The sequence below is a fragment of the Thunnus maccoyii genome, chromosome 21 (genome assembly GCF_910596095.1).
Source record: "Thunnus maccoyii chromosome 21, fThuMac1.1, whole genome shotgun sequence".
Taxonomy (NCBI): domain Eukaryota; kingdom Metazoa; phylum Chordata; class Actinopteri; order Scombriformes; family Scombridae; genus Thunnus; species Thunnus maccoyii.
The window spans coordinates 17,056,660-17,083,514 of record NC_056553.1 but is presented as its reverse complement, the minus strand read 5'-3'; the positions used below and the strand labels follow the sequence as shown (position 1 = coordinate 17,083,514).

Here is a 26,855-nt window from a genome sequence, read left to right as displayed (position 1 = left end):
TATTTTTATGGCAGACAGATATCCATCGAAATGTTAACAAACGGTTACTTATCAACAAGGACACTTAGGAGGGTTCGATGCGTGCAAACGTTATTTTATTTTTTTTGTAATCCTGATTATCTGGTTTAAGTTAAATTCAGTTTATTAAAACAAATCAAAGACTGACTTGGTTCCAATAAATGCCACAGCACAGAGGAATAACAACTCACTACACCATCCTGCTGACTTTGAAATATTATGAGCACAATCCCATGTTCTTATGTGTTCTATAGTTTATAATACTGCTTAGTAGCGGTGCAGTTATTGTAATAATGTAAAGGCTCCAAGCCTAACACACCAGGGAGTACAGCCAGGCTTCAACAGCAGCTGACTGATAGAAGCAGCTAGATCGTACTAATGTGTGAGTCATGCAGTCATATTGGATAGTATTGTTAAGGGCAGCTCTAGCCTTGAGGGAGATGGATATAAGGGTAAAAAGGGTGAGGGTGTAACCTTTAAACGACCTTGAAATGATAAGACTGCATCTGACATTGTTTGTTGCAAATAGGCTATCTGTAGGAATGTCTGCGTGGTCAAAAAATGCACAGTCAGAAGGTTACGTTAATTTTTCCTGTTTGTGAAAACTTGAACTCAAGAGGGAGTGAGAGACAGGAGATCGCACTATGGTGAAGAGGGATGTCCCTGTGGTCCTGTAGATGTGTGTGGGAGGTGTGTGTATCTGATTTTGGTTTGGTGAGTATTTCCGTTGGAAGAGGAATCGACAGAGAGACAGAGCAAGAGAGAGATGGAAGAGGAGGCCACAGGAAGACAAGGGAGGAAGTGGAAATGGGGGGCAGGTGGTCTTCAGGAAATCACATTTTCTATTTTAGGGCCTTGCTGCACGCTTGTGTGTGCGTGTGCTTTGTTGTGTCTCGTCTAAGGAGGCTACCTCTCCTGGCTGAGAATAGCACCGCTAACGGTTTCCGAAGAAGATGTGTTGGCGTACTGCTGGCACACTCTACGCTCTGCTCACTAAGCTCTTGGCTAAGACATACGATGATTTCCCTAGGGTGAATTATTTCCTGAAATGATTATATGAACCATAGCTTTTCCATTTTGGTCTCTAGAAAAAACAATACTATGTTTTAACCTTAATGCCCATTTGAAAGGTAGATAATTCTTTTTTACAGAAACTTTCTTCTTCACACTTCACTTACTGATATTCATTCTTGGGTGCTGTTTAGCACATCCTCAGTCCTCTACAGTTGACCCACAAGGCGGCACCACTTGAGCCGTTTAGGGGCGACTAGACCATTTAAGTGTACCTTGACAGTTATTGAGGGAGGATAGAGTGGTCTCCAAGCTCAAAACTCCTCTCTCTGGTTCATATAATTCTCCCTCTCATAGTATATCACTTGTGAGTCAGTGTAATGCCTCAGCCTCTCTTATATTGCCCTTGAATATAACATCTCCCACTTGACCTCGACCATTGTCTGTCTCTTTTTTCTTTTTTGTACCGCTACCACTTTATCCACAGTGAGTCTATAGCCTCTTTTATACAACTTGTGCAAGGCGAGAATGTTGTGCCGTTATTCTGCCTTGCCGTTCTGTATAAAAGGTATGAACACGGAATGGGGGGGCATTGTTGTTCTGCCATTAAGCAGGCAGTGGAGGTAGTCACACTACACTCACTACACATCACACCTGGAACGCCAGCATGCTATCTAAAATCACACACGGGGGCAGCATTATGCTGGCTTTGTTTGGTTCAGTGTAAAAAAGCAAAGCCGTCATAATGACAGGTGCTCTTCACGGCAATATTGCAGGATCTCTGTATAAAAGGGGCTTATGGCAAAAAAGAAAAGAAGAAAGAAAATAAATAGACATAAGACATTTGAAGCTATTGAAGAGGAAAACATCAGTCACACAAAGCACAGATCTATTATAAAGCTGTCTGCAGTGGAAGTAAACTGTTAGGAATGATGGACAAAACTTGATCATTGAGATCTTCCCCCTGCTCTCCCTGTCAGTGGTCGGTGTATATCCGGGCTGCTGTCCGTAAGGAGAAAGGCCTTCCAATCCTGGTGGAGTTACTGAGGATAGACAACGACAAGGTGGTGTGTGCGGTGGCCACCGCTCTCCGAAACATGGCCCTGGACATCAGGAACAAGGAGCTCATAGGTGAGTAACGATAAAGACTTTGAAACATCTTCCCATCTGTTACAAGAAATCATTGCAGACTGGCTTTTCTAATGTCTTACACACATTTGGGCATCTACACTATTATGTTCAAATACTGTCTCTGTTTTTTGTTTGTGAAGTTCAACCTGGAGCCCATTTTCATCACTAATTGCATTCTCTTGTAGCCTCTCTACTGTGGTCTGCGCCTGTCACAATTTTCTCATTTAGATTACACGAGTCATGAGCTTGTATTCATCTGATGTAACACTAGGGTCAAGATCTTGCAGTCAGTTGCACCAATTAGAAGTACTGTAGAAGTAGAAGTCACCTCTGTCTTTTAGAGCGAATGTTGATGGCTCACCTGGCCTGGCCTACCATGTTAACCTGATGGAGAATTGTGGGACTGCTGCATGATTAAATATTAAATAATGTCATTAATTAAGAGAGTTAACTATTAAACACAAGCTAGGATCAAGTGTGCAGACACAGACATGTAGTAACATGTTCATGTGATGAAAACAGTGCTCTAGAGCTGACATACTTTACTACACTATGAAGGAGGAAGTATTATGGTTGTGGAGACTATTACTATTGAATTATTGAGTAAAATTATTTCACATAATAAGGTAATTAACTGAGACCAAGGTTTGTATGTGTGGGAGAATCAGGCTAATAAGGAAAGAAAGGCTAAGGGAAATAAACAGGCAGCTGATATGTATTTAAAAAGTGAGAAGCAAGAGAAAGAGGGAGAGCAAGAGAGAGATAAAGGAGGAGATGATCAGATCAAAGGCTTGAATTGGGCTTTGGAAAGCACACTGCAGTAATGAGTGAGCCTTAGTCAGGCTTACTGACTGGCAGCTTCGCCACATCTAGGGACAAGGGATCATTCAGTAACCTAACACATTAAGACACTTTTATATCATCATATATTTTTGTATTTGTGTGTTATCACTTTCTCTTCCTGTGGCTACATCTGTATAAACACACACGAACTGATATGGTTGTGTGTGTGTGTGTGTGTGTGTGTGTGTGTGTGTGTGACATCACTCGTCTCTGTCTCTGGTATCTCTGATTATCGCGGCTTCCTGGTGGGCTCAGTGGTTTCTATAGCAACCCGGCTACCCTCTGTCTCAGGCGAGGGGCGTCTGGAGCCTCTCTGGGTTTTGCTGGAGTGGTGTAAGAACGACAAGGAATGCCGCCGGCAAAGCTCAACACGCCCATACTGTGATGGTCTGGCTGGCGCTCGGCAGCGGATTACAGGATAATTGAAGCCTTCACACAAAGAGGCTTATCAGTCGGTTTTGAATATTTTTTGTTTTGTTTTGTTGTTTGTTTTTTTCTTTCTACACCTGCAGATGTATCAGGAAGTCAGATAAATAGAAAGTTAGGGGCTGTAGAAATCTTTACAGGTGCACTGATTTATGCTTTTTCATCTATAAGATTGATAGGGACCTTTGCATGTCACTCCTATTCCAATATTTCCTCCACTTTCAACCTATAATGGCAGTCATAGCAGATGGCGTAGAAAATACGACATCTATATATAATATAGAGATTTAAAATTTGTCAGAATAATAATGCTGGTAAACTCTTAACCTCCAACAACTTTCTGTATACTAAATGTAGGCAGGCTTGATCCCATAGCCTGCTTTCCAAATCTAATGTAAATGTAAATAAATGTAAATAAATGTAAATACTGTAAAAGTGTTACAGCTTGCAAACATGCAGATTTTATGATAGAATATGGAAGCAGAAATCATTTAAATGCACTCACAGTATAACAGCCACTGCAAGATTTGTTGTTTTTATCTAATTGATACTGGATCAAACTGGGAAACACTGATACATCAACTGAAACAGAGTGTTTACTGCAGTGTGTAAATATTACCCCTGCTATCAGCCAGGTACTATAGAGTTTAATAATGTGTAATGTACAATATGATTGGTTTTAATAGACTAACATAGCATTCCATGGTGAAAATGCTGTTTCAGCTCCTTTTAAATAGAGTCTTACTGAGCCATTTGCTCTTACATTGTCAAAATAAATTATTCATTTGAATAAAACTAGTCTACATTCTGACAAGATTTAACCAATTCTTCCATTTGACCTTCTACAGTGAGAACTGCATATGTTTTGCTCTGGAAATCATTAAAATGTTTGCTAATTGATTAAAATATTAGAGGTAATTGGTCTATTTTACTTTTAGTCTTTTATAGCCATTAGTTTCCCAAGAAGAGAAAGATGAAGAGGAGAGTTACGGAAAGATAGTTAGCAATGAATGTGTGCTTGATGGAGAGAAAAGCAAAACACACAGGCTGATTGAATATTGTAATTACTTGCAAATTCACAGTGAAAATCAATTCAGATTTGTTTGGCATTTTCATTTGGATACATGCTTGACTTATTCAGTTGTGGGGTAACATGGTTAAAGTCCTGCATGTGATTATCCCTCCCGGTGTTACTTCTGAGACCTAAGAAGACAGACAATAAAACAGAGACAGGGTGATGGAGGCAGAGGAAGATATGTAACAGAGACAGAGAAAATTAGGGGCATTGCAGATCATTATTCTCCTGTAGCAACTGCAGCTGGCACCATCAGGGATGGGTTGGCAGATTGATGAAAAAAAATAGGTACAACAGTGCCAGAAAACAGAGATACTTGAGAAATATTGTTCAGAGATTAAGATGGTCATTTAATTGAAGTTATTATTTAAAGTCAGCAGTCTGGTAGAGCTAATATATTTAGAAATTTGGATTACTGTGACGCTCGTCTTCTAAAACAAATGTATGTAAAGCTGCCTTGAGCCATCCGAGCGCTGAATGGCAGAAAGTCTCCTAAACTGTCAATTTTTTCCTCACTTTCTTGTGACGGGCGTGTATGTGAACGATTGCCTGAGTACACTACATCCAACTGAACAAGAGCAGCATTAGCGTCTTATGACATTACTCGTCTGATGAATGTAACTATTGATCAGCTAGACATTTACAAGAGTTTCTTCACCAACATTCATTTATTAATGAATTTTGTCACCGTTTAATCTGTGCAGAGTTGACTTGTCTTGTGGGATGAAAGTGGCTGCCCATGGTTTTATATGAACTGGTATTGTTTTGGTTTTTGGGTTTTTCTTTACTAGCTAGAAACCGCTTCTTAATTCTCAGTGGGACTGGCTTCACTAGCAACTTTTTCACAGTACATGGAGTCATTTTTAATATTAAAATGACTTAATGTAAAAAGACAGTGATGGTAAGCCTGCTCTGTTTAGATAGACAACCAATATTATTTAAACAATTTTCAATATCAGTATCAGTGGAATGATTGATTAGTTTACATTCAAAATCAGCTCACAGATCAACTTCTCTTCCAAACTGTGAGACGGCTAAATTGTAAATGAGACAGAAGGCGACAGACAGAGTTAATGACACACAGGGACACAGAATGGCTCAGAGATGCAGAGAAAAAAAAAAGGAGAGAGGAGGGAGAAAAGTGAAAAGGATCAGTCAGGGATGAGCCTTTGCTCTTGGCAAGGTGTGAGTTGATATGTGTCGACAGGAAAGAGGTAGAGGCCAGGCACTCCTAAGAGACAAGCCCCATTTGGCCCTTGTTCACAAGCTATATCCAGCAGAGTAACTCTAACCTCTGAGTCAAACACCTTTTTCTACACCATGCATTTCTGAAAGACAACAGTTTAACCCACAGTGACAAATATATTTTATAGAGCAGTTTGTGGGTCTTTGTTAAATCCAAGTTTCACCTAATTATACTATATTTTTACATGGCTAATCTAGAGGAAATCCCTCTGTCTGGAAAGCAAAAAAACAAATCATCTTCTTTTAAAACTCACACGATAGTGTGTCATAAACTGTTAGTGCCGGTAGGCTTGGCAGCATCACTTTAGGGGAATAGTTGTTTGCATGAGAGCTCAGCCAAGTGAGCGGAGATGAGAATCATCTTTCGCACACAGTAACCTCAGTGTCAGACCCTCTGCAAAGTACTGTGTGATTGGATGGCAGTGAGACAAGCAAAAGGGAAGGAGCAAGAGTGACACAAGGCTCGAGAGGTACGGATGAAAAAAGGAGCAAGAGGCCAAGTCAGGCTGTGGAGACTGAATAGGGGTTCAAGATGAAACAGAAGAGAACAAGAAGAGAAAGCGATGACAGCTTAAGTCCTAACCACATATGTATGCTTATATTCCAATCCCTCTGTAATGTGATTTAGTGGCATATTGATGTCACTGAGAATCATTCTTCTCATCTGTCAACATTTTTGTCTCTCTCCTGATTTCACCTCCTTCATAGTTTTTGATTTGCATAATGTACTGTACGCCTGTGTAGCAATGAATGAGTCTCATTCACTGCTACACCGTCTGTCTGTGCAATTCTTCCCTATTTACTTACAGATGGTAATTTGACACACATGAATTGGGAACGGCACTTGAATGCCAAAAAGACACTGTATTATTTCAAATACAGCAGCCATTTACCAAAGGTTTTTATAAACACATGCCGCACTCGCAATCAAATCCAAAGAAAGTTATTGTTTAATGAAAAAGTGATTAATGCAGTCCGTATTTATTTAAGACACTTAATGAATTAATTTAATGTGTTTTTGTACAAAGTGACTCCAACTGCTAAATCTAAATGGGTTTCTCTATTTTGCAGTAAGGGTTTAATTTCAATTCTAAATATGTATTCCTAATGCAAAAACCTGTACTAGGAATTACATTAAATATGCAATGTGTATAATACAAAGTTCAGTGTGAAACTGTTAATGTAAAACTTTTTGAGTTACACTTTTCATACTTCTATAAAAGCATATAGATTAATCTTAACATGCAAATAGCATTTGATTGTACAAATGCACAATGTACAAATCAATTATTAGGAAGTGTTCAGACTGTTTAGGATTATTAACAGTGATCACAGAACATGTTATATCTAGACTCAGAGATAGTATAAGAAGATAACAAAATCTGAACAGTCAGTTTCTAAATACCAGATTTGCTGGCTACCTTCCTACATTCAGGGTACAGTAATTGACCTCCAACATCAAACACAGCTCTCCATGGTTTACTAACTGTGAATAAGGGGGCGCTTGTTTTGGTGCATGCCCAAGTTTGATTAGGATGTTTTCATGTGGGATAGGTGTAGAAGCTCCACAGCTCTGTTTGAAAACACCTTCAGAATACTGATAACTGATGGGAATGAGAAGATTCACCGATTTGCATCATTGCACCAGCATAAACATTCATGATGCCATTGCCCCGATTATATATTAGTAGAGGCCCTATGCCTTTATTATTTAGAAATACAACCAATAATTTGTGGCCAATGATTTGATATTTAGATTGATTCCTCCTTTCTAAACTGTTTTTCAAACACGCTAGCATGCTACAGCGAAGTGGTGCGCTGCCAGAACATTCCAGGTGTTTTTAGAGGTCAAAAAGAAACAGCATAAATGAGATGCTTACTGAGTTGCAGTACTAGAGAAACAAATGTATAATATAAAAATGGCATTTTTTAAGTTAATTCATGATTTTCTGTATGCTTAAGAAATAAATTCAAACTCTCTGTACCATTTTGAATTGCTTAGCATCATTCATTCACATCGCTTCAAATCACATTGTGTTGAATCAAATCGTGACAAATCGCGCTTCAACACAATAGAGGTGGATCGCATTTTACTGCAATTGTAGTTGCTTCATATGTATCTTAAATGTATCAGATCATTGGCAATGCATCAAGATGTGTATCACATCAGCCTCAGTGACATATCAACATCCCTACTGATAATACATTTATTTGATTGTTTGGATTGCTCACTGGTTGCAGAAGACACCCTACAATATACTTAACTCTTTCTTTGTAGTAAAAAAAAACCATCCATATAGTGATGAATATATGTGAAAATCAAAGCAAAACATTAAAACCTGATACATTCAAGAAACATAATCAATAAAAGTGATAAGGATAAGGACAGAAAATGACTCAAGAAGTCCAGTTCCCCTGTGTCTTTGTCTTTGTTCTCTTGTCACACCACACCTCTTATTGACTTTATCCTCCCCTCCCACTCTCCTCCCCTCATTTTCTCTTCACCCTCGCTCTGCCCACCTTCCTGTCTAAAACATGAATATTATACTTCCACCTACCATCCGTTTATCCCACACCCACCCCTCCTTCTCCGTCTCCTTCCCATGCCGTTTCAGACATGAACTCATAACACCTCACCTTCCCTCTCTCGCAATCTCTCGCTCTTTGTGTCTCGCATTGATGACATCAGTGCTGGGGAGTGTTACTGTGGAAACCGAAGAAGTGCGCCGCAGGGATGTTACTAATTTCATGATTGCAAATGTGTGTGTGTATGTGCGGGTGCGCGGTTATTAGAGGTCAGGGACTGGTATATGCACATGCAAATAGGGTGCAGAAAACTCACAGGTTTCAAGGCTTTGATCTAAACATTTTAGCCCCACATTCTCACACACACACACACACATGCATACACACACACGACGTAGTGCATTGCCAGACTGCAGAATTGGAGAATGTCCTTTTTGTGTTTTCCTCACTCACGCCAACTTTTACATATTTTACCGTCCCTTCTGCTAATAGACTGTACATTGGTAAGATCCCCTTTTGAAGGCTAGAGGGATGAGGACAGCGTGGCCACGTTCGTACTGACTCACCCTAAGTTGACACACACACTTCTGTCTCCCTGTTGCAGCAGTATTTTATGAAATTTCTGTGTCGCCTTCAGGATGAATCTCTTGTGTGAGGGTCTGGCATGTCTTTTATCAGCACACTTTGTTCTCTCTGGCATTCTCTGTCCTCTGCTCCACTGTGCCAGACTGGGTGCACGACAGACAGAAATAGAAATATAGAACAATAAAAAGAAATAGAAAGAGAGAGAAAGTGCTTGTCATGAGATGATGAGATTTTTGTCAGTGTTACAGCTGTCCCTCCTGCATCAGACCTGATCTTGGGAGGAGCACAGCTACATTAAATGTTGCTCAGGGGTAACAACTTATCTACATTACATATTTAAATATCTTCACTTGTGAAAACTCAACTGAAAGGCGACAAGCTGCACAGTATAACTTTATTTAACCATCACAATGGTAATTATCCATTTTCTGTAACCGTGAGTTTGTGTATGCATACAGTATGTTTATAAGTGTGAATTTATACATCTTCCCTAGCAGGCATATTTTTCATGCGTGAAGCTGATCTTTAATGAAGCCACAGGTTCCTCACAGGGGAAAAACATCCCCGCCTTTCCTCTCTCTCTCTCTCTCTCTCTCTCTCTGTCTCTCTCTCTCCCTCTCACCCTCTCTCCCTCGCTCCCTCCTCTGCAGTTTACGCTGTAAACCTGTCACCCACAGACATCAAAGAGAGACACAGAGGGTGAGATATAACTGGTGTGAAAGGCACCAAACACAGGAAGGCAGAATATTTTAGAACGGGGAAGCGACGGCATGCCACTTTCCAATTTACCTCCATTTCTGACCTCTTTAAACCTGCTGTGTTTCATCTGTCTGCACCCTCCTTTGCAGTTCATTTTATTTATTTATTTCTATATTTATTTATTCAGAAGTTGAAAGGAATACACCTCACTTTGCAGTGGGGAATCAGACGTCTTTGGAGGCTATTCCTATCTATTTTAGTTTGATGAGGATGTGAAGATGTTGATAATTGGTGACTGCAGGGAGTGTGTGTTTGTGTATGTGTGTATGTGATGGATATTTCCGCTTCTTTCTGGCTGCTTTCCAGATGAGCCCATAATCCAGAACTCATTAGAATGCTGTAACTTTTTACAATTTGGATTATAGTACAAGGGAAAATGAGTAAAATTGGTGTCAATAAAACGCCGCTCCTATCCGCAGGAGAAACAGTATTGATGCTTGAGAATATCTGCGGTTTGTTTGTAGATGGAATTTTATTACAGACTTCCATTCAGTTTGAGCTTTTAGTGGCTGACACCCAAGGACCATAAAAACTCCTTCATGTTTTCAATAAAGGAATAGTCCCACAGAGCAGAAACCAACACCCTGTTGCTTTGAATCTGGCGCCCCCTGTCGACAATGTGACACACTGCTAATGAAATCACACCTGGGAAACTGGCTCCAATCACACAGATGTGCTGAAACACTAGTTTTGTCACTGAATATTTTAATAGCAGGTATAGCACCCCATAATTATACCTCATTTCAAATTTAGCTGTCAGTCTGTGCTGACTGATGTCAAATCAACACATTGGGGTGACCACATTTTAAACTAAATGCTTCACCTGTTCAGAGAAAAATACAGAGTTTGCATACAGGATAAAAAAAAAACCATGCCTATATATTCAAATAGGATCATTTGAGACACCAATTGTCCGTTTATAAATTGATTTTATTTGTGCACATGAAAATGTTTGTTGGTCTACAAGAAATCAGATTGGTCCAGCATTTATCACATTCTCAGTTTCTATTCTCATAAGTCAAAACAGACTTCATAGATGCTAGCTAAACCACCTTATGTGTGTCTATTATCAAGGTGTTCAACCTTCATTCTATCATGGGCTTTTATTCAGCCCAGAGATGCTTTAGAAACATAACATAGCCAGAAGCTTTTGATACCAGTAAGTGTACAGCAGCCTACCTCAGGGACCCCAACCCAGTCACTGATAACTGTGTATTAACCATCCTTTATTCTCAGACAGTCGGACGCCACAACCAATCAAGCTGTTTCATCTTTCCCCACATCACCCTGAGACAATTACCTCCAATTTTACTTCAATAACACTCTCCCTTCTCCGTCAGTAAACAATCAAATCACTCTATTGTTGAGGGTAATTGGATCTCTTTAAATCAAATCAGCCATTATGGCCCTGATGAAGCACGCCCTGCTCAGCGGGAGTTAGCGACACATGAGGGAATGCAGCACAGGAATACATTACCGGCTCTGCCTCCCAGGTGAAGATGGCTATATTGGAGGAGTTGTGTAATACAGGTTTATTAGACTGTGCAGTGATCAGCACAGGGCTTGTTTCTCTCCTCGAGGACATGTTCCAGGTGAAGCTCACATTTCAGGGACATAGAGAGTGGATGTAAGAGGAGAGGGGATATGGCACTCCAACATTGTAGAGGTGCTGTCTATGTCACCGTAGGACCTAAAAGTAGAAGGGGTCACCACCCACTCATGAAAAATCCATCTTAATTTGCTCTTCAGCTTTCACTTGTCATTTCTTTTCTCTTTGTGCAACTACCATAAGACTATTCTGATGTTACAGGAATAAGTGTTACATGATGTCCCTGGCTTTAACACGTAGGTTGGCCTCTAATTGCACTATTATATAGTAATTAATTAGGCTTTTTGTGCAACTGTTTACATTCTAACATGTTCAGATCAGTCATTTGTCAACTAAATACCTAAAATGTAAATGAGGTCTTAAGAGATAAATTGTTTATTTAGTAGTAATTAAAACGCAGTATTTTAACAAATAATTTCTTCATCAGAGTAATGAGCACATCAAAAGATTTAGCTTCTAAAATGTGTTAAATCTTGCATTGACATTTAATCTATAATTCATCAATACACTTCTTGCAGGCTCTGGGTATCATAGTCACAGGATGCAGGAAAGAGACCAGATTTTATTTGGCTAATGTGGTGTTTAAGCAGAGTTTTGCTTTAGTTTAGTTCAGTTAATTTTAATGTAGTTTTTGCTTTACTGATACAGTGTTAATATCTGCTCATAAAATGCTGTTTAAAAAATACATTAAAACCCACAGGAGACAAAAAAAAAATGACATTGTGACGCTGAGCTTTATGGGTCTTATTAAATGCATCTTGCATCAAAGCAAATAATTCAGAAGAAACACACCACAAACAAAACAAAAACAAACTGAAAGCCAGATAATGAGCAATGTGTACGGGTATGTGTGCGTGCATGGCTGTATATGTGGTGTATTGTCAAGGTGAGGTGTGTGTGTGTGTGTGTGTGATGCTTTCAGTCATGCTTCTTAGCACTCAGTGATTATCGGGAGGCAGTGTCTTCCTCTAACAAGGTGTGTTATTAAGGGTTTGGAAATGACGAGGGCTTCTCCGTTTGATTCTCCAGCTATCAAGGTGTTTCACATTGCATTCGTCTCAGCGTACACTAATGTCTGTGAAGACTTTGTCTTTCTTTCCGTTCTTTCCTAGTCTGCACCTTTCCTCTCGCTCAAACATGGGTGACTGTTATGCTGTTTCCCTCCTCCTCTTTCAACCTCTCTCTGCTTCCATATCATCTTCTCATTCTGTACTCGTCTGCTGTGGGATGAATGTGATGACGTTGCAGAGACTGATAGAGATATGCATGCACACACCTGTGTGTACACACACACACACACACACACAAACACACAAGCATATTTTAGGGATATGCTGACAGCACTTTATCAGAGCATCTGTCTGTAAGCAGAAAATATTTAAACACAAACACAGATATGCCTCCAATACAGAAGTTTCCAGGTCTTTTATATTTACTCCATATCCTCCTTTTGTTATTACTAGATTCCCTACAATCAGTCAGTTGATAAATTAGTCACTCACTCAATCAGTCAGTCAGTCAATCAATAAATTGTCAGTCATTCACGCAGTAAATTATCTGGCAGTCAGTTAGTAAATTAGCCAGTCAGCAACTTAGTCATGCAGTCATTAAATAATTCAGTCACTTACTCAAAAATGAGTCAAATCATTAAATAAACCAAGTCGTCAGTAAATTAATCCGGTAGGAAATGAGTCAGTCTGATTCAAGTCGGTCAAATAATGAGTCTTCCTCTTAGGATGCAGCTCAACTTTGTCCTCACAGCCAAAAGACAATGACCGCTTAACCTCTGTTCAGCCTGCCAGCCTGAGATAACACTTGGTCAATTAACTCACCACCCCATCCTTATAGATAGAGTTTGCCTGGGTGTGTGTGACGGCAGTGTTTGTTGTACAAGGGCATATACGTAAAATCATGCATATTTTTGTGCGTGTTCCCTTATTTTATGAAGGTCGGTAATGTCATGTGATTTCCCTGCTCTGTGCATCGCTTTGCTGTTCTCAGCCCTTCCCCGATCACTTAGACTTATTAGAGGTAATATGAGCAAGGGATTTACTACCAGTCTGTGAGGGCTCCTTGAGTATCGCAGTGATGAATTGGTCGGGGAAAAACCTTCAGCATCATGTGGAAGTGGGAAATAATTTTAAAAAGGGCAAGGAAAGAGTGAATGAAGGAAAAGGGAAGATATGAGGAATTGAAGGAGGCTAGGAAGGAGAAATTTTAGACTCCAAAACAGATAACATTAAGTTAAGGCTCCATTCTATAAGTGAAGGAATCAATCTGCACCCCAAAAGGATGTTTTGTATTTTCTTTTATTGCTCTCTAAGAGTTAATAAATTCAAAGTAACACCATAAGCTGACGAAGACCAGAACTCAGCTGCAGAGTGGCAGGTAGATAAGTATGTGGTAGTTTTATGCTATTGCTGTGAAAATGAGTTGTTTAGAAATATTATTTCACAACTGGAGAAAAAACTCTCAGGGAAATCCAATAGCATTTTGTGTTTATTGCAAATTGAGTGCTTTGTCCTCAGTTTTCTCTGCTATTGGAAAGGATGTAATGTACAACCTGAAGATGATACAGCACTGGATTTAACACTTAGAGTAGCACTTCCTGTTTTTCATCTACTTCATCAGATCTAGCACTTCTGTAGAGGACTTGCTTTTGTAAAAATCTAGGTGCTGACAGAGTGCCTAAAGAGCTGCTCTTCTGTGTTGTAAGCACACACACACAAACTGTCACGCACTCACTGTTTTAAACGGCGTGCTTTGTTACTCCCAGCAACACATGTCACAAAGAGGGTAGACCAATTCATTCTTGTGGAGATACTCAGTTGATTGAAGTGTGCCTTTTAGCGGGTATTGGGGTAAGAGGGCTCGTCCTAGTGGTTCTAGTGAGTGGATTTTGTTAAAAATTAATCACATTTCAGCCATGTTTCATTATTCAACTATCACCTCAGCATTCAAATTGATAGTTTTTTACCTGAAACATGACCTGTGGGTTGTGTCCCAGGAACTCGAGATGATTCAAGTGTAATTGACAGGCTTTATAATGGTCAAGACATTTTTTACCCCTTGACTACTGCTCATGTTTCATGGATCTACTCACACCACCTCAGTCAGCACAATCATCTCTTTCCTTTCATCTCTTCAATTCCTCTCCAGTCCTCCATTCTTCCACTCATCACCTATTTGCTCTGATCTCTCCTTTATTGGCCCCTCTCCTCAGTCATCTTCATATCTAATGTTGTCTCTCTCATGGGAAACTCCACTGTGATTTCCTGAGTAGTTACATCAGAAACACTGCAGGAAATAACAGTCAATTGTTCCCTAATTACAGTTAGGGATTTTGATTCTCACATTTTTCACAGATGGAAAAGTCATATAATAAACCTGATTCTAGATCAAATAATTGCACAGAGAAGAAATTGCGGGCTCAAATATTAGGCGACCTTGTATGTAAGACATAGAGTAAAACATTAAATACTTCCATTAAATGTGCTGTGTATCAGTCCCATACTTACGCACTGCTCTGTCAGGCTCTTGGAAGCGGTCTAAGTGATTTTCTCTGACAGTTATCGTTTTTCAGACTGAGCTCCTGTTCCTGCTTGACAGATGATTTGGTTCCAGGTGTGTTTCTGCGATTGACTTCAGGAGATACTTTCAACCCTTTTCTCCCATCAGAAATTCATTTCCTCTGTGGCAGTATAACATGTTACACTAGCCAACTGGTTAGATTGAACCAGACTTCCTGCGATCTTGTAGGACTTATTAACTCAAAAATACACACTATAAACAGACTTGAAGAAACTCGGTAGCCAAGCAACAATAAAGCTACAAACAACCCATAATCTGACACTTTCTGACACTTTTTCCATTCAAGAAGAATATCTGATATTGTGAATAATGTGTAATTGTTTAGCACTCTAATATAATACAACTCCTGCTTTTTCAAATTTAATTTTTAGAACAAAATACAGTTTTATCTATACCATACCGTAATCTCTGCATAATGGCACCATGTGTTTTCCATACACATGCATGTGTTTACAGTCCATAGATATGAGAGTGAAGATGATTGATCAGGCATATTTCTGCTTAATAATTAATTATTTTATTACTCTGACCCATTCCTAATTACAGTAAATACTGTATCTCACAGCAAATTTGATGATTCAAATTGTAATCATTCTACCATTTCAGACAAAAATATTTGTCAAAAAATACACAAAAACAAACCTCTGTCATCTAAACTAAAACAACCTGTATTCTGAAGATGGTATTCTTATCAATGTTTGAACAAACTACATTACTGTGTTGGTGAACACAGATTACATGTCGGTGGTTTTGTTCTCCACTTCCAGCCTCACAAACTTTGCCTTAAAGTCGCTTCATTGCTTCCATCTGCTCCACCTCTGACTAGTTGAAGTTTATGGGTTTCCTATCTGACATCATCTCCTGCACTCTTAATTACTCCTCTGTGTTGCTTCGATCTCGCCAACAACCCATTCTTTGAATGTCAATTTTTTTTTCATTTTCTTCATATGTCAGCCTTTTCACCGAAATACCACAAGTGGCCCCTTTTATTGGATTCTCAGCATGTCTGCATTAGCGTGCGTGCGTCAGAGGATTTGCAGTGTTTTCTCTCAAACCAAAGCCTTACGGAGTTATCCAAACCACTCAAGCTGTACAAGACGTTTGCGTATTAAAAATAGTAAAAAGGCAATATTAGTTTTATTACTTAGAGGCTTTGAAGTATCTGTTAAGTATATTATTAAGGTTTTATGGATTTTTATACCAGTCATCCACAACTACATGCATACACACCTGTCTACATATAATCTCCCCTGTTCATGGGCATATGAATCATCACAAAAAAATGTAAACCCTCACCCCTACACATAATTTTTAAGACTGCACATCAAAAATCATACAGTATATTCATGTTGTCAAAGCTCAGTTCAGTGGTTTCTAATTCTGTCTCTTCTTTTGTGTGCAAAAATCCATCAAAAGGCAATTTTTAGAACAAGCTTTCAAGATGTTTTCAACAAAATCTACAGGAGGATGCGATGAGAATAAAATTTGACCAATATTTTTTTTATCTCTACACACACCAGGTAAATATGCCATGAGAGATTTGATCCATCGGTTACCAGGCAGTAGTAGCAGCAGCAACAATAACGCTACCAGCAGTGGGACCACCGGGACCACAGGCCCCCCCAGCAAGGCCATGTCAGATGATACAGTAACTGCCATCTGCTGTGCACTGCACGAAGTCATCACCAAGAACATGGAGAACGCAAAAGCCCTTCGCGATGCTGGCGGCATCGAAAAACTCATCGGCATCGCCCGCAGCAAGGGAGACAAGTGAGTAGGCCAACGTTTTGAAAGCATAATACGAGACTAGGTTCAATTTGTCCATGTTAGTAAAATTACTGGTGTGTTTAAAAATGAAATTAATATTCAGGCATTCACACTTATCCAGACTAACTAGGAGATTAACCCTTGAACCCTTAGTTTCCCCTTAGTTAGAGAAAACATTTTTCAGGACTGTAAGATACACAGTATACATTTATGCTGTATCTACTTCCTCCAACACTGTGCTGAATCTGTATGTTTCCACTGACTGAAATACTCAAACCCAAATGGAAAAATTGTAAATGTTTTGTGCCTCATTGTAAAGGTCAATATGACATATTTGATATTTCTTGAAACCCCTCAGACCAATTGGAGGATCTTTCAGGGTTGAGGAGGGTAAAAGTGGTGGTTGATTAGACACTTGGCTGTTGAGGGAATAACACAAATGACCTTGCAGTTATGGGATTGTGTCTCTGCTGGCCCCAAAAAGCTGCCTGTGAAAGAGAGGTAAAAAATTATTAGAATTAACCACTTTGTGGATATCAGGAGATGTAATTTTTTGAATGAATTTGGTGCCATAATGTTATTCAAATTTAAGTATATTTAAATTACATGTATGTGGATGATTCTGTTGTAAAATACATAACTTGAGTGACGTTATGAGACAGCCAAGAACCCAGTTTTTTCTGCAGTGTCACACCCCTAAACTAGCATATCATCAGTCTCTGTAATAAACTAGCTGGAAGGAACCTCACTGTTGAGGTGAATCTGTGTAACCTTTGGTGGTGGATGATGGGTTTTTTGCAGATAGCATACTGGCTCAGGGCCTGGACACTGACAAAACACTTTTTTCTGAAGTGCTAGGCAAAGAAGATAAAAGCAGCAAGTCAGACTCTGGCTCTAAAATTTTAAAGTTACACTCTATTTGACAGAAATATGTTGGAAAACAAATCCTCCAGTACTACATGTTTTGGTTGAGTCCTTCATTCAAAATGCCTTACAGTACTATGAGTGCCTGTTTACATGAGTTGTGAGTTACATGAGTGGGAATTAAACAGTGGTGGAAAGTAACTAAGTACATTTGCTCAAGTACTGTACTTAAGTACAATTTTGAAGTACTTATACTTTACTTGAGTATTTCCATTTGATGCTACTTTAAACTTCTACTTCACTACACTTCTATCGTACTTTCTACTCCACTACATTTATCTGACAGCTTTAGTTACTTTTCAGATGAAGATTTGACACAATGGATAATATGACAAGCTTTTAAAATACAACACTTTGTTAAAGATGAAACCAGTGGTTTACAACATTTTTGGCTTTTGACATCTCACAAAAAGCAGTGTGTAGTCGGGGTCACATTTCAGATGTCAATGACTTATTAACAGCTCCACCAAATAGTGATTTTTCCCTCTAAACTTCTTACATGGTTTCATTTCAATAAATCATCACGAATCATCCAATATTTCACCAAAAATCAAAGATTAGAGAAAAAGCCCAAAAACTAAAAACAGATTTATGTATCAGAACTTGTTTTTTTCTTCTTTCGTCTCCCATTAATCATCTCATGAACCTTCAGATTTATTTGGTGATCCTTTGGAGGACAAAACACAACTTACCAGACACACCCAGGAAGCTTGCAATCAAGCAAATGGTGTTGTTTTTGTTTATTTTATTGGAGTATGTTTTTGGGCTACAATCGTAAAGTGAATGCTGTTCTTCAAAAAGTTGGATGAGCTGGGCCTCCCTCTCCTCTGTCCAGAGGTCTACCATGTTACATACTGGTCTATGTTGTTTTCTGATTGGCTGAAAAGAAATAGCTATGTCCTTATGTTCTAAAACTGTATTTGGCGATTTGACAAGGTAGGTCTTTTGAGACCCCAGGCAACGGCTTCAGATGCTCTGCAACAAACCAGTTCATACCACTGCAATTTTCTCTGCAACATTCTAAAACCGTTTCGTCTCGTTGCGAATCATTGATCTGGACTAGGCTTTATTATACCTGTCAAGGCATCATTCTGCAAATCCCATAGTGTCAGCAGCGACCAGGAATGTAACTCCTGTCGCCATGGGAGACCGAGCAGGGTGTTCCTCCTAGCTGCTATGGCAACCAGCAGGTCAGGGGTTGCCATGACACCAGAGTGTTATCAGACTGAGGTCAAACATTGATTTATTGTTATGGAGAGAGAGACTCAGTCTATTTAGGGAACTGTGCTCAAGGGCACCGTTACAGAGAGAGATGAGGTGCTGGAAGAAACCTCCATAAGTGCAAATTTCACAGTGAGCGTAGTTAGCTGCTAATAGCCCACATATCTTCATTTTCTCAGGATTGTTACACTGAGGATAAATGCTCTTATCAGCACTGCCTTGCTACATTCACACAATTACACACTTTTGAAATGGAAAATGCCCATTACAGTATAACCACAGATAGCTACTGTTTACCAACTTCATTTAAGCAGTTGGAGCTGAAAGCTGCAGTGAAATAAACAAAAAATACTAAATATAAATACTGATATACCTATATTGAAATATTAAATACCAAAACAAATGCCCATCAAACAAATCCAACAGTTTGATAAAAAGCAGCAACCTTGTTTGACAATCTCATAAATTCTGGCTCATTTTTCAAAGATACTGTAGTTGTTCTCCGGTGACTGGAATTTATTACAGCAGTCAAATGTAATAAGTAATAATTTATGGCTCAAGAATCAACATATTTTGATACGGTGTGTAAGGTAGTGACACTACCAATGTTCGTGCTGACCCGTTTGCACTACAAAGTCACTGAGCACAGTATTACTAGAAATCAGCATGTAATTTCCTGGGATCAGTTTATTCATGTGTAATTATGTAGTAGGTTGGTACAGTGGCTTTCTGTTGATACCATTACACCATATTTAAATCTGGCATACTTTCTGTTCTTTTTACTGGGAAAAATTAAACCCAGGGTGAAGCCTGTTTTCACAAGGATTCTTCTTCATTTTGGTGGACAAATGGAAAATGAGCATCCCTTCTGCTTCCCTCTCTCATTGTTAGAAGGGCAAGGCTTATGAACTGACTCCTACTAGAGTCATTTTTCAGCTAAGTGGCGAGGATGGGACCATTAGCATGGCTGAGAGGGTCATTTTAAACTCATCTAGAAACTCTCAGTTTTTGCGAAAGGAAAATCATTCTCTGCTGAAAAGAGCAATGGCTATGGGCAGAAATATGTCTCACTCAAAACTGAATTTTAATCATTTACATTTGAATTTGAATTGTTCAACTTGAATAATTGCATTAAAAAGCTGAATTTGAATCACGTAATTTTAATTTGTATATCGAGGAAGAGACAAGAGTGAGGGAAGCAAGGAGACACGTTAGCTGAATGAAAAGCACCTGTTGTCACAGTAATATACGTGAAAAGGAGTTCTGTGAATCTGCACTCGATTGCTCTTCCTGTGTGTCTCAGTAAACTGAAATTAAATTGCAAGAACTGAATTTGAATTGTGAGAACTGAATGTGGAAATATATAGGGAGTTGAATTTTCAGTGAGGATCAAATACACTGAATTCAGTTTGATAATATTACATTCAGTTTCAAGATTATTGGACCTCAGTTCCAAACTAATAAATTCAGTCTCAAATGATGCTATTCAGATTCAGTTTGTCAATGCTATTCATGTTAAACAATACAAATTCAAATATAAATGATTCAAATTCAGTTTCTGTTGACACATATTTCTGCCCATAAACGGCCATCTTGATCTTAAAGCCATCACAAGTGCCACTAGTCTGCACACATGTTGTGCAGCTGGTAAAGACAGGGGACTGAATAAAAAGAATTGCAACATTATCACAAGGAATGGGGTCCAGGAGAAATAACTCTCTCTCTGTCTCACCTCAGACACTCAGCAAAGGTGGTGAAGGCAGCCTCTCAGGTCCTCAGCAGTATGTGGCAGTACAGAGACCTGCGCTCCCTCTACAAGAAGGTAAGATGTAGTACAAACCATGTACTGATACTTTACTTTTATACATTTCAATTCATCTCACACTATTGATGTTGTGTCAACACATATTTATTATATTTATCACATAGCTATCATATTTGCTGCATACTATTTAGTGGACCACAATCATTTTTGCACACCTTTCTCAAAGGTTTTGACAGTCCTATTGATATTGCCATAACTCCAATTAAATGAGGAGAAAACAGAAATCTTATTAATTAGCCCCAAAGTAAAAACCGACAAGCTCTTTGAAAGACTTGGCAACCTGACTCCCTTGATCAAATCAGAGGAAACGAGCCTAGAAGTCATTTTAGACTCTGACTTGAGCTTTATAAACAAAGTGACTAAAACAGCATTCTTTCATCTCAGAAATATTGCCAAGATTCGACCAGTCCTAACTCAGCAAGATGCTAATTAATGCTTTTATCTCAAGTGACTTGGACTACTGCAATGCATTTTTTACGCGTCTTCCTAAAAGGTCCATTGAAAGATTACAGCTTATTCAGAACTCTGCAGCTAGATTGTTAACAAAAACAAAAAAGAGAGAACACATCACTCCAGTCTTGGATGGACTACACTGGCTCCCTGCATCTCCCAGAATCGATTTTAAAGTCCTCTTACTTGTTTATAAAGCTCTCAATGGGTTTTGGCCGAGCTACATCACAGACTCCCTGTTGCTGTATGTTCTTTCACGAGCCCTTAGATCCTCTACTGCAGGCTTGCTAGATACCCATAAGCCAAACCAAAAGAAAACTGAAGATGCAGCTTTCTTCAGTTATGCTCCCAAATTATGGAGCACCTTACCTTAAGACTTTATAAAGGCAGGCTCGATTTAAAGCTTTAAACGACACTTAAAAACATATCTTTTTAACCTAGCCTTTCTATAGCACCATTTTTGCACTATATCCCACCATCTTTGAGAAATTTTATTCCATTTTATTTTATTCCATTTTCGCGTTTTTATTCTTTTTCATTGATTGATTATCTCTTTTAAATGTTGGTGTTAATTTTCCACTTACTTTCATCATATAGTGTCAAGTGTGGCCACTGGAGAGACTTCTCTCTGCCAGCACACACTCATTATGTGATAGTCTTACAGTATGCATGTCACATCATCGCAGTTTAGTTTGTTGTGGAATTGACTTATTTTACACTATTACACTATCCTGAAAATAACATATTTTAAGTTACAAAGACCATTTTAAGGTAAACCTGAAATATCATTCTAAAATAGTGCACTCAACTGTGTCTTTATATGTTCAGATATCCTGCAATAAGCACATTGTTATAAATGTCATAAAAATGGCACCATCTATTAGTTCATTAATTCGTTGCAACACCTATGATGAAGCGTCCTGATATAGAGTAATTGATATTCAGTGTGAATCAATTTTAAACGTGTTAAAAATATATATTATGAAAAGTAACTAGCTTTGGCAAAAAAAAAAAATGAGCAAGATGTCAAAATGGCCAGCAGTAGCAGTCATGTTAATTGTATTAGGTTTTAGAAATAACATCTTTATAATTAAAAAAGTTATTAAAAGTGAAGTGACTGGCAGAGAAGGAAGTTGAGTTCAATTTGTCATTAAATGACCAAGGTAGATTTCCTTCCAGACAATCTCAGTGTTACCATATTCATTAAGCAGATATTGGTTTGGAGATCTGTAGTCTGCAGAGCTTATAGCCGCATATAGGTGTTTATGTGTTACTGAGTGCCTGAGTGAATACGGGGACATACAGATCCTTTATTTTTGTGTCTTGCAGTGCAGTATATGCCTTTGTCTGTGCGTGTGTGTGTGTGTGTGTGTGCGTGTTTGTGTGTCGGTTTTCGCCTTGGGGTCAGTCATAACTACCACCAAACAAAAGAATAATGGGTTTCTGCTGGGCACCATCACATCTGAGCAACAGTGTTTACAGAGGCAGGAGGATCAATAACTTGGTGTAAGTCTCCAGCCTATTGTTTTTGGGGTTTTTTTTCAACATATACACACTCACACACACACACACACACACACACAGGCTAACATAGATTCTAATGGTTATTTAGCCCATCATAAAAGCTGAATTATTATTATGAAGTAATGCTGCTGGCTACCAGGAAACTGTAGCTCATCAATACAAAAGCTAACTTGTAGCTCACAAAGAATTACACAAACAAGCAGAAAAACTGCGTAAGGTCTGGAGAAATGATGATGGGTGTGCGTGCTGTTCTCACATATTCTTTTATTTCTTTCTTTTTGTCTCATACACACAAACACTATTGAAACCCACTCTCTCCTCCTCTCGGCTCTTTTGTTTCTTTTCAAATGACAAATACCGGCACACACTTGCAACTTGATTAAAAGTAATGACAGATGTTCTGTTCCTTTCACTTCTTAGTAATGAGTGTTGTTGAGTGAATATCTGCCACCAAGGTTATCTACCATTCAGCGCACTAAAACTTTTGGGCCCTAATCAACAAGTTTCAGCGAGATGTTTAGAAATGGTAAGTAACACATTCCAGGATGGTGTCCTTGGCTTTGAATCTGGCTTCATATCTGTGGGGAAGGAAAAAAAAGAAGAAAGACGCTGATAGTTTATTTGAGCTATGTGCGCGATTTTATGCAGAGGTGTGAACACATATATGAATGAAACATAGAAGAAGAAATAGCTTTCGAAGGTGTTAGTGCATTAGACACTAGAAAACAAAATCTCTCACCCAAACGGCATTTTGTTCCACCTGTTGCGAGAAACATAAAGGCATTCAACTTAATATCTAACCAAATGACTTCCACACATGAAGATTTTTTCATGGGCTCTGTCAGAGCCCGAGTCTTCCGATTTTTGCTACAGTCACTTCAGGACAGACCTCCCCATGGACTCAGCGTGTCCTCACCTCATCCTGTCGACGTTGTCCCTCTCTTCGTTCGTCATCCTCTCATCCCCAGTATAACGCAGAACAGTATTCCCATGTGGCCCCTTGGAGCCTCATCTGCTTCACACTTCTCTAATCATTGCCACTGGATAGCATTACACTTGACTGGATGGCATAACACTCAAATGATCAGATGCGAAGGACATTAGCTTTGACGGCAGCCAGGCGGAGGGGGCGGGGGGGGCATATTTATTTGTTTGTTTTTTTACCCCACAGCCATCTTTGCCTCAAACGGAAATAAATAGCCACACATTTTGAAACAGCAAAATGAGTTTTGCATCTGTCTCATTTGATCCGATATGGTTTAAACATCACATATGTGGAAAAAAGAGAAATGACCAAAAGACAAGACTTTTTCACTCCATCATAGCAAAAAGCCTCATCCATCATCCTTAAATTGAAACAAGATATCATCTACAGTCTGTCCTGTTTTAACATCTCCACTTCCATCCTAACGCATGTGCTTCATCATAATCTTGAATGAACAACATCTTGTAAAGCAGTTAAAATGTTGCTCTTACCCAAGGCAACTTTAATTAAAACAGCAGAAACAATTTAAATTCTCTCACACGTTGACACTTTTTAAGCAGTTCAGTTAGTTAAGCTGTTGCATTATGCTATATTTACTCTAAAAAAAAAATACTTTTAAAGGCTGATAGAAGTCATACCGTGCTATTAACTTTCTAAATTGCATGAACACAGCCTGGTTAGTGACAAAGCAGCCTAATTTTATAACTGTGGAAATTGTTACGTTAGAGGATCCTCACTTTGACTTTATCACTCGACTGCAGAGCTCGAAATAAGTGACTTTACTGCTAGTATCCCTGCATGACGTATTAGTTCATGGGTGTTTGGTGCAGCAAAAATCCTGTTAGCCTCCAATCCAAACATGGATTAGCATACAATTTAGACGAGAGTGGAGTCGGGTGTCTCGGCAAAAATGTTTGTGAGCTAAAGCAAAAGGAGAAGAAACAGAGAGCGGCAAAAGAGGAATGGAAAAGGGGAGAAAGAGTGAAGTGAGGAAAGAAAGTGAGGTGAATTCTTAAAATTTTGGGGGTTTTGAAAATAAGCATACTTGAGTAATGTGTGTGTGTGTGTGTCTAGTTTTGGAAAGTGGTGAAGAGTGTAGGGTCAATAATGAGTCAATTTGAGCTTTGTTGGCAAAAAGTTGTTTGCTTTGAAGTTTCAAGTAATGAGAGCGTTTTGAAACACACTTTCCAACCGTGTGGAATTTTGCGCGTGGATATACAGTACGTGTACGTTTGTTCCTGTGCGTGTGCGTGTTTGTGTCTTTGAATCTGTATGTTTTTGTCAAACCGTGGTAAGAAGAGTTAATCACTTCCTACAACAGTACCATGGGAGCAGTCGAGGCTGAGAGAGAGGGAGAAAGAAAAGAGAATCGCAACAGAACTGGGGCTGAGCAGCCCAGCAGTTTTTGAATGCGCTAAAACGGAAAAGTTGAGGCACCATAAATAAACAGTAACTCTGTATGAAAATAGCATCTGAGATGACTTGAAAGATCGGTGGTGCAGCAGTCATTAATAAACCAAAGCCAGACTCTGTTGGTAGGAACACAAGCTCTGACTTTAGGATGAATCATGTATAATAGTCTCCAGAGTGCCGTAAAACTCTACTTTTACTCGAGTTTATTTGGATTATTTGACTTGATGTGTCCTCTTCAGTGTGTGTATGTGTACAGTGTTTCATCCACAGTTCCCTGGAGGGAAGCCACAGGTCAGGTGTTTTTAAGTAAACAACAAATGTGCAGTACTGTTCAGTCAGGGGATTACTATAGAAAACAAGGACTTGAAACACTTTGTAAATAAACCACACACACATACTAAACACTAAATTTCATACTGTATATTCACACCGTTACACTTCATCATAACTATGTTCAGTGCGTAATTTCTGTTGGGCTGCCGTGCCTCATTTCTTGATAAATGATCTGGCTCGGGCACTTAATCAAACACACACACACACACACAGACATCCACACATATCACACTCATATCACACACACATATATCACAAACATACACAAATCACAAAAAGCAGATACGCACATACGTGACAGATGGGGTTCAGGGTCAGAGAGATGCTGTGTTTGTCACACGTGTGACAGATTTACAATATGTTCCAGCAATGTGTAATTCAGTATGTGGGAGTGTTTGTGTGAGAGAGAAATGTCTCTGTATATGTGCGAGGTCATTGTTTGTACAGCCTAGTCCTCTGCAGCATCATTGCACACATAATTCTAAAGATGTTCTTGTAAATAAAATGAATACATTTGAAAGAAAGGTGCCAGAAAGTTTGCACCATAAATGTGTCATCGTGTATTTTTCCTTTTTCTACTGACGAAGTAGCTGTCACAGTCTGAGCCTCTGACTGTAATGAAACAAACAGCACCCATCCGGTGCTTCAAGTAGGTCATAGCAAATACTTTGAATTATTTACAAATGCTTACTTTGTCATATTTTTGTTCCAATATTTGGTTTGTACAGTTGTGTATTAAAATATGTGTACAATATGAGCCTGACCTTTCAAGTATTTGTTGCGAGGCATGTTAAGAATAAAATGATGAGATTCTCTTCTTGTAGAGAGGGCTAAAATTAGTTACCACACAGTGTAAACAGGAAAAGACGGAGAGAGGAGATGAGCTGAAAAACTTCAGTAGACATCAAACCAACGGCGGGCCTCAGAAGCTGCTTCTGTGTTTCGCCTGGTTTCCCTCTGATGTTCACCTGTGTCAGACAGGGAGAGACAGAGACAGAGGAGATGAAGGTGCGGTGAGATAGTCTCGGTGTAGAAGCTAACAGTATTTAAGGATGACATAGAGGTAGAGCTGTAGCACACTCTTACAGTATTTTGGGCTATTTGCAATAAATGCAATACTGCAATACTGAGTGGTGTCTGGTTGCTGTATGCTTTCTGTGTTTGTATGTGCGTTATGTCTGTATGTATTTTTCTGTTCAGTTTTCTTCTTTTTTCTGTTTTTCTTGTTCTCTTTTTCTTTGTGTGCCGATGTTGATGTAAAGAACTTTGTACCCCTGTGTTAAAAAAGCTCCTATATAAATAAAGTTTTACTTTTTTACTTACTTTACCTATAATAAAGGTCAGTTCCTAAATCACCAGAACCACAAGCAACCAAATTGAAGCATGCAAAGGTCAGAGGCACATTATTCCTGTGAGCAAAGATGGATCGTGTGAGAGTGAAGCGCTGGCAACTGTAAATCTGAAAATCTGAGGGTGAAATGAGTGAGAGAGAGAGAGAAAAGGACTGAACGACTGAAAAAATGACAATGTTCAGTGGGCACCGAGGCCCTGAGGGGACCCACCACTCATCATGTGTAACCTTTTACAATTTTTG

At 39.0% G+C, this 26,855-nt stretch overlaps 1 protein-coding gene across 6 annotated transcripts in view; it reads left to right on the top strand.

The window, feature by feature from the left end:
* ctnnd2a (catenin (cadherin-associated protein), delta 2a) overlaps nt 1-26,855 on the top strand; it is a 279,187-nt gene that overhangs the window by 239,289 nt on the left and 13,043 nt on the right. For all 6 annotated transcript variants that reach the window (XM_042399032.1, XM_042399031.1, XM_042399029.1 and 3 more), the window contains 3 exons: nt 2,010-2,160; nt 16,340-16,589; nt 20,469-20,553. In XM_042399032.1, the coding sequence (XP_042254966.1) occupies nt 2,010-2,160; nt 16,340-16,589; nt 20,469-20,553 (486 nt within the window). The remainder of the gene's footprint in view (nt 1-2,009; nt 2,161-16,339; nt 16,590-20,468; nt 20,554-26,855) is intronic.